The sequence below is a fragment of the Rattus norvegicus genome, chromosome 4 (genome assembly GCF_021556685.1).
Source record: "Rattus norvegicus strain SHRSP/BbbUtx chromosome 4, alternate assembly SHRSP_T2T, whole genome shotgun sequence".
NCBI classification, from domain to species: Eukaryota; Metazoa; Chordata; class Mammalia; order Rodentia; family Muridae; genus Rattus; species Rattus norvegicus.
In genome coordinates, this window is record NC_141537.1 from 29,188,899 (window position 1) to 29,197,500 (window position 8,602).

The following is an 8,602-nucleotide window of genomic DNA, read 5'->3' on the forward strand; positions in this document are numbered from 1 at the left end:
CTGTGTCCATCTGCAGTATCATAAACAAGGATCAGTGAGTAATAATTATAATTAAATCTACACATTAAAACAATTGAAGCTCTTAAAAACTTAAACCTTGGTCCACTTACAGGGAGAAAGTGCAATAAAACAAATGATTGTCACCAAGACTATTGGCAAATAGAAATAGCCCAAGCCAGTTGGTTTGTTTTTCTTTTGAGATGGCTAAGTTGGTAAAACTGTTCCAAAACAATAATAATGAAAAAACACACACATCACTAGCTTCTCAGTTTTTATATGTACACTTGTTAAAATAGGCATTCTGATTCAGTATTTACACCAGGAAGTTCAGAATTCTGCATTCTTGACAAGCGTCTATGTAAGGGCTATGCAGTTAGGAAGTCCGTGGAAACCACTTTTGAGTAGCAAAGGATCTAGACCATTTAATCTGAATAATTTACAAAATGCCTTAATTTTACCTTAAATCAAAATCTAATCCTGAAATTTTATTTTTTTTAATTTTTTTAATCCTGAAATTTTAATGAACACTTATTTAGTACCTACTATGACATTGACTAGAAGGACCAAAAGCATGGTCTTTAGACCAACTGTATCGGCATCAATAGGGAACTCACTATAAAGGCAAACTGGAGCCAGATGTGGCGGTCACACCATGTCTACATCGCCAGCATTTCACAGGTTGGGGACACATAGCCACACCCTTGCTCAGCAAGTGAGCAAGTTAATGGTTAGGTACAAATCTTATTTAATTGCCCCAGTCTCAGGAGCATAATAAGATGGTTGGGCTGCTTCATCAATAAATACCACTAACTATACAGTGAGCGCGCGCACGCGCGCGTGTGCGTACACACACACACACACACACACACACACACACACAGCATGCCACACAGTGTGACATCCGAAACAACAGAAGAAATACAGATTTCCTAGCAAAGATTAGGCTAGGCTGTTTTCATAGAGTGTTAGCATTCTGAAGATGGTGGCATGCAGTGTGTACTTTATTCAGAGATCACAAGATTACTGAGTATGAAGTGTTTGAGAACTTCCTATTGCTTCCCAACCTACTATGAATAAAATATATGCCATCGTAGAAAAACAATTACAAAGCAGTACTGTTGATTTGCCAAGTAGGAGAACCCATCCAGCGAAGAATTTCAGTGTTTCTCTGGTTGCAGAATGTTAACTTTCCATCCCAGGCCATACTAGACACCCAACCACTCTACTGCTGGGAAGATTTTCAAGTCTGTACGACGCCTTATTTGTTTGTCTAACTGTCCAGGTAGGCCACTAAAATACAAAAAAGACAAAAGCCTGGGAAATTTAGCTACACTGACCAGTCCTATCTCTGGAGAAAGGGTAAAGTGCTCAGCTTTCAACATTATGCCAATCACATCCGTCAGAGTGCATCCCACCGCCAGCTCTTGCTCCCCCGCCCCACACAGGCACTTATTAAGCAAGGGCCACCACTACAGGACTGAAACACTGGGTGCATACCGCGATCTCAGTCACCGGTCTCCCGCGCTGCACACCCGTAGAACCTCCTTTGGGGAAGTTTGGCTCTCCCAGCTTCCGTAGGCCCTCCCCTAGCAACGCTCGGGCTTGTGTTAGCAACTGGAGCGCGCTGGGTGCCTTGGTCATTCTGGGGACAGTAACAGCTGTTGGATATCCGCTATGTTGCTGTGGCGGGTGTCACGACCGGACTTTCAGGGTCTTTCTCCTCCCTAGCTCAGATTGCGCAGCGTGTTTTCTCCCAGGGCTCGTGGGCTGCGGACGCACCTAGGACCCCAGGCTCCCACCCCGAGCCATGTCCACCGCGGAGGCCTCTGCCGTGGCGGCCGACGCCGCCGAGGTGGGCGGCAGGACGAAGACCGGCAGTCCCCGCACAATCCCGGTGTTTGGGGTGGCGATCCCGGATGGGGAGATGCAGGTACGGCCGGGCCGTGAAGCAGGAGCAGGGAAGGGAGTGAGGCTCCGGGGCAACGGGGTGGAATGTGGACCAGAGTGAGACGTGGGGGCCTGTGGGACTGAGATAACGGTAGCCCAGCTGGTCCTCTGAGACCTTGCGACTAGCGAGGGGTGCTGGATGTCGTCAACCAGTCTGTCTGGGGACTCTAGCTGCTTGGTTCTCCTGAAGAGAAAAACAAACAAACAAACAAAAAACAAAAAACTGTTCTTTGAAGTGTGGCCACGAAAGGAAGTGGCATTGATTTGATAACTAGATCACTGTGGTGGTTTTTCGTCTGTAGATCCTTAATAAAGTGGCGTTCCCTGGGTTCATTTCCTGTTGAATTGCCTGCTACTGAAGCTTGTATTCATTGGTAGGGCAGATGCTATTGGAGAGCCGGGCACAATTTTCGTTGTTGTGTTTATATTTGGTTTCGGGATTGCTTTTGTTATAAATGTAAAGATTATTTGTGAAAGTTGGGTTGAGGAACCTCTCCGCCTTGCCCTCCACACTGATGGTGTGAGGACCACTAAGGGAATTACCCTTGAGGCGTCACAACCTCCAAGGTGCGTCAGGAACTCTGTCTCCTGCGTCCACATCCTGGAGCCTTGGAGAGTTACTTGGGAGAAGTCAGTTGGCTGGGACTACTTCTGTGGGAATTAGATTGAGCTCTCTGGGGGGCACAAACACATTTACGCAACAGTCCGCGGAGCAACAGTACTTTTACATAAAGAGGGGATGTCAGGGGAATTTACCTAATCACGTTTGTGGAGGTATTCCTGGACAAGATGAAGGAAGTGTAAGTTATCACAGCTTTCCACACTCTGGGCTACAAGGAAGCTCTGCATTGCCACTATACTAAAGGAGCAGGTGAGTTTGGATCTCATTTTTCTTTGGGCAAAGATTACATGACAGAGAAAAACAGGTTTAAAGAAATAGGTTCAATGGGCCGCTGCAAAAGAAAAAACAAAAGTCCGTGACATAGGAAGTAACATAGGTGAATGTGTCTTGTGTTTGTTCTTGTCTTTACTTTCTATGAGTATTCACATTTTGAGAAATTACTGAGAAAATAAAAAGGGAATTTCTTCATAAAGAAACGGAATAAAAAATAGTTGAGAATTGGGAGAAATCTCAGTGACCTCTCATTCCCCTTGGATGTTTTGTTCGCAGTTGCTTATACAAATAAAGGCCTTTAAATCCGCCAGGAATTAACTGTAGCCACTAAGTTCCTTTACTCACTGTGGGGCCTGGTGTTCCTAGTAATACATAATATGAAAACTTTTCCCCTCGGTTCAAGTCAGCAGAGAAAGACCTTTGGGTGCAATACTCTGTCTATTAAAGTATGCACTTTTGCTTATACTCAAGAAATGGCTAAACAACCCCACCAGCTAGGACATCAAAGACACATGGTGATAATGAAGGAGACTGTGATGGAGACTGTGCTGTAATGAGGCTCACTGTGTTCAGCTCAGTGGTAATAATGGAGACAGTGATGGAGCCTGTGCTGTACTGATGATCACTGCGTTCAGCTCAGTCATAATAATGGAGAGTGTGATGGAGACTGTGCTGTACTGAGGCTCTCTGTGTTCACTTATTGGTAATAATGGAGACTGTCCTGAACTCATGCTCACTGTGTTCAGCTTAGTGAAGGCCTGGAGTCTGTGCAGTGGGTGTGGGTGATAGATATCCCGTCCCCGAATCCATCCACGTTTGAAGGAGATAACTACTCCTCAATATGTTCTCACCTCTACACCCACCTCCCCATACAAAACAAACAGAAACATAAACAGCTTTTAAAAATGACCCCTGTTAAAGACTTGCATAGCTTAAAGTGCACAAAAAAGAGCATATAGTACCCCAAATACTGAGGACTTCTGTTTTGCCATTATTCTTTATTTAGGGAAGCAACTAAACTTGGGATATTCATTTGTCATTAAAACTCATGGAGTATCTGAAATTTTAAAGTAGCAGCTAAAGATTTCCTGCTATAAAGATGCTACTTTTTCTACCTATGCTTCTAACCGTTACTTTATTATAGACCTAGATTTGAAGCATTTGAGTCACCCTAACTAACATGAATATTTTGATGTTGTTACCTAGGAACTTAAAAAATATGCAGATTATTTTGTCTGGCTATTCATGTTTATGTGTGTGCACAAGTGTGCATGTTTGAGGGCATTAGAGGTGTGTGCACTCACAGTGCCTGTGTGGAGGTCAGAGGACAGTTATCTCCTGCCATCAAGTATTGAACTCATATTATCAGTCGGAAGCAAATGCCTTTATACATTAAACCATCTCCCCAATCCTATTTTGTACATTTTAAAGTGCATACTTCACATATACAATGAGTAGTGTTGGTCAGAATTTAGAAAACAAACAAAACCTTTGTAGGAGGCAAACATTGACATAAGTAAGTGCTGTGAGTACTCTCCAAACCATCACGAATTATATTTTCAGAATGTTCAAGCTTCCTAACCTTAAAATGCAATTATGGAAAATGTAGACTTTTTTCATATGTAAGTTTTAATTTTCCAAATTTAAGTTTGAAGCCAGTAGTAAACACAGAAAATACTGGTTTAAGAATCTGGAATTTTAATTGTTATGTCCTTGTTGTGATTTTCACAGATGCTCTGAGCGCTCTAACCTTATTTTTATAAGAATTTTGACTCTGCCTACAATAACGATTATTAAAGCTTTAAGAAAACTATCATTTATTTAGATTTCCAAACAATAGAATCCTACTAAAATTTAGCGACCAGGTTTTTCCCATTTATTTACTTATTTATTTGTCTTTTTATTTATTTATTCACTTTACGTCCTTGTCACAACCCCCTCCTCTCAGTTCCCCCCACAGCCCCGCCTCCCATCCTTCCTCCCATTCTTCTCTGAGAAGAAGCCTGCCCTCTAACCCCACTGGGCATCAACCTACTCTGGCACTTGAAATTACTGCAGAACTAGGCACATGCTCTCCCTCTGATGCAGATAAGGCAGTTAAGTTAGGGGAACAGAATCTTCAGGCAGGCAACAGTCAGGGACACCCCCTCAAGTTGTTGGGGGACCTGCACGAAAACCAAGCTGCACATCTGCTACATATGTGCAGAGGGCCTAGGTCCAGCCCATGACATTGCTTTCTTTTTCTAAGTTGTGTTCTTTGCCTGTGAAAGCGATTTGTAACTGCCTCTCTCCTAAATTATTTTAAGAAAGCTTTGTGAACCATTTAGCACCATGCCCATCACACATATTGTTAAGGATCCATGTGGTCATTATTGATGGCTCCAATCACAAGTTTTTCTATTTTTGTTCTTAATAAACTGATGATGTTTACGGGGTAGCTAAACCTTTACTAGATCTGGTTCTATGAGCTTGCTTCTCTAGAAATAGTTCCAGGGCTCTTAGCTCGGTTCAAGAAGATAGGGACATTAGGCAGTAAAGGCGAAGTCCTTCTTTTCTGAGAAAGGCTATAAGGATAGTAATGCAATCTTCATTGACTCAATGGAAATTGGTTACTCTTGGTCTTGCTCTGTTGCAGATCTGACTCGGTGCTCCCTCCCTTATTCTAAAGAATCCCAAACCCCCTTAGAGCAAAGCTTTCCAAACCCAGTGTGTGCATAAAGAACAGGGAGATCTTATGAAAGATCTTATTGTATTGTGCAGCAGGGGGTGGACTTTCATGCTCTCCTTTCCTACCAGATGTTCAGGGAATGCTGGTGTGGTTAGGTTAGTTGAGGGACCCATTTCCCACTCTGAACAGTAACTCTTAGTGGATTACAGGAGAATGGCATAAAAAATTAATTTCATAACTAATTCCTGGAAAGGTTTACAGAAATAGTCTCCTGCATTTCAAATTACAGAACAATAGCAAGGAAACAAAATTTCAACCCTCCCCCAACTAGATCAGGTAGTGTTATGTTGTAAAAAGTAAGAGGCTCCAAGTGGGGCTTCCAAAGGCCTGCATGCTCTCTTTTTCTCTTTGATGACCACAGATGCCATCAGTCCCAGATTCGCAGTCTTTTTGCCTGTGTATTGGTTCATGTCTCTTCTCTGCCCAATCTATTGTCTTTAGACACCATTTCACACTCTGTTATGCTTCTCTTTCCCCTAGAACACATTCAGTTCCTTTCGGGATACCGTTGCTTCCCATATCTAATAAAATTGCCTTCAAAATGACTTCTCTAGCCTTTTCCCTATCCTATAGAAGCAGTCTGTATTTGGTAAGTGTTCCCCAACTGCTAGCTGACCATGACAGTCTTCTGGGAAAACTTTTTGGAACACTGAGCATATCTGGGCCCTATTGCACATTTAATCTGCTATAATCACCAGCATGATACCTTAAAGTGTTCCCTCAAGTCCTACTAAAGCACCAGAATCACTGAGCTGGTGCTGTCTAAGCTCAGTGCTAGCCCTGGGGTGCCTCCATTCTATTTTTCTATCTGAATCTGACACTCTGCTTAACTTCATCTCTGTGAGGACAGAATCTTACTGGTCTTTTTCCCAGTATTTTTAATGTAATGCCCAGTACAATACCAAACAAATGGGAGGTGACATTAAATAGTTAGAATGCATGGCCGCTTCTCTTCCTGTACATTTCTCTAATCTCAACCTGTCTTCAGGGACTGCATCCCATCAGACAGGATGCATTTCCTGTTTATTTTCATCCTTATGTACCTATCTCTGCAGGAAGTTTTAGCTGAGAACCATGCCATTTCTTACCTAATTATAGGTTATTTTATGTTAGCCATTGCATCATTTTAGATGCTTTCCATTAAATTATGTCTTCCTTATGGACAGAAATAGAGTTACGTGCCTTTCCCTGAGTTCCTTCACTCTGGGCTCAGAGTAGAAAGTTAAGGCCCAGCTTATGAAGCTCTTCGTTCTAAGCTGTCAGTCACTCTGACCTCTGGCTTCTCAGGGTCAAGTTTGCCAAGTGCTCTGACCCCCAGGCCTTTGCAGGTTCTGTGTCCACTGCATGGATGTTGTCCTTTCTTTCTTCACAGGTTATTTCCTCACAGGTTAAACCCTCACTGTGAGTCAACCCTTCACTGACTACTGGGTGGGAAAATACACTTCTCAAAGAAGCCAGTACTTTATAACCATTTAACTTTGTCCAGAACGTTGTCATCTTCCTCTGTGCTATAGGACCTACGGATTTAATGTCCCCCATAGAATATTGTCTATGTGAGCATCTCTCATTTTCATCTCATTAGCACCTAGAGCAGACAGTGTATACAGTCAGCTCTGTGCTTGTGATTAGTTGTCCGATTTACCTAAGCCTTCAGTTACTACATTGAGCCCGTGATTCAGAAGCCCGTGCCCAGGTCCATCAGGTGTCTGGACCCTCACACCATGCTGCAGCTGAAATATGACAAGCTTTGGTACTGAAAATGGGAGATGGGGTCCTAAGTCAGCACATGACATCACTAGAACCTTGTAAGAGAGACCATCCTCCGCCCTAGCACAAACCTTTCCCCAGCATTGTGTCATGTAGTTCCTCAAGGCAGACACTCACCTTCACTTTTTTCCTCCTTCCCCACTCCACATCCCATCACTTACCAATCCTGCAAACTCAACCTCCTGGATGTCTTTGCTTCTTTTTCATTTATTTCATGTATTCAGTTTACATCCTGACTACAGCCCCTTCAAAGCCCCACCCTTATAAATCCCTCCCCCCCATTACCACTTCCCCTTCTCCTCAAAGAAGGGGAAATCACCTTCTCTCACATTCTCTCTTACTGAGGCCCAACCAGGCAGTCCAGGTAGGGGAAGGGAATCAATGACAGGCACAGCATCAGAGACAACCCCCACTCCAATTGTTGGAGGACCCACATGAAGACCAAGCTGTGTGTTTGTTCAATTCTATCCCCGACTCTTCCACAAGACTTCCCAAGCACCACCTGATATTTGGCTGTGGGTTTCTGCATGTTTCCATCTACTGCTGCCTCTCAGGAGACAGTTAGGTTATTTCAGAAATTATAACACAAAAGGCTACCGTTTGTCTGTAGCTATACCTGCAACCATGAAATCTGAAAACCCAACAGGAAAACGGAAAGAGAAAGCTGAAGTAGCCACATCTCCAAAGGCAAAATTCTGTTTACCAAACTATGTGTTAATGGCTGAAAATAACAATTTAATAGTTCTATTTAACTAGCCGGACCCACGCCTGAGGAGCTCTTGAAAATCAATGGGTGCTATGGGACTAAGAGTCACTGTCCTTTGAGTGAACACTAGCAAGCTGCCCATGCTGGGTGTGATAACCTCATAGCTGTGTACATATGGGTGCCTTTAATTGACTCAGAAGATTATAAAAAAAAAAGAACTGGAAGCAGGGAGGCAGATACAATGGGGAAAAGGAGGGGTCATGAATGTGAAGAGAGGGAGTGGGTGCAGATATGATTAAAGTGCATTGTACAAATCCATGAAATTTTCAAAGAGCATGTGTGTGAGGTTGTGGGAGGGGGTGGGAAGGTGGGTGTGGTCATGTGTGTGCTTGACTTAATTTCTTTATTCTCATGCTGTGGGATAATACGAGCTGTGTGTTTTCAGGATATTTTCAAGCCTATGGACCTTAATCGTATCATCAAGCTCCTGGAAGAGGATGATAAGGTGAGCAACCTTTGCGAAGGCCTTGCTACCCACTTAGAAAATCATATTCCCCTG

At 43.2% G+C, this 8,602-nt stretch overlaps 1 protein-coding gene across 26 annotated transcripts in view; it reads left to right on the forward strand.

The window, feature by feature from the left end:
- The first annotated feature begins 1,598 nt into the window (after positions 1–1,598).
- Positions 1,599–8,602, forward strand: part of Cfap69 (cilia and flagella associated protein 69) — a 72,964-nt gene continuing 65,960 nt past the window's right edge. For 24 of the 26 annotated variants that reach the window (NR_197260.1, NR_197262.1, NR_197257.1 and 21 more), the window contains exons 1-2: positions 1,599–1,930; positions 8,489–8,548. Coding sequence is in view for 10 of the 26 variants with exons in the window: in NM_001431973.1 (NP_001418902.1) it covers positions 1,808–1,930; positions 8,489–8,548 (183 nt within the window). In the remaining 16 variants the exon portion in view is untranslated. Of the gene's footprint in view, positions 1,931–2,550; positions 2,819–8,488; positions 8,549–8,602 lie in introns of those variants that run through there. The other 2 variants (NM_001431974.1, NM_001431981.1) reach the window with 1 other exon arrangement.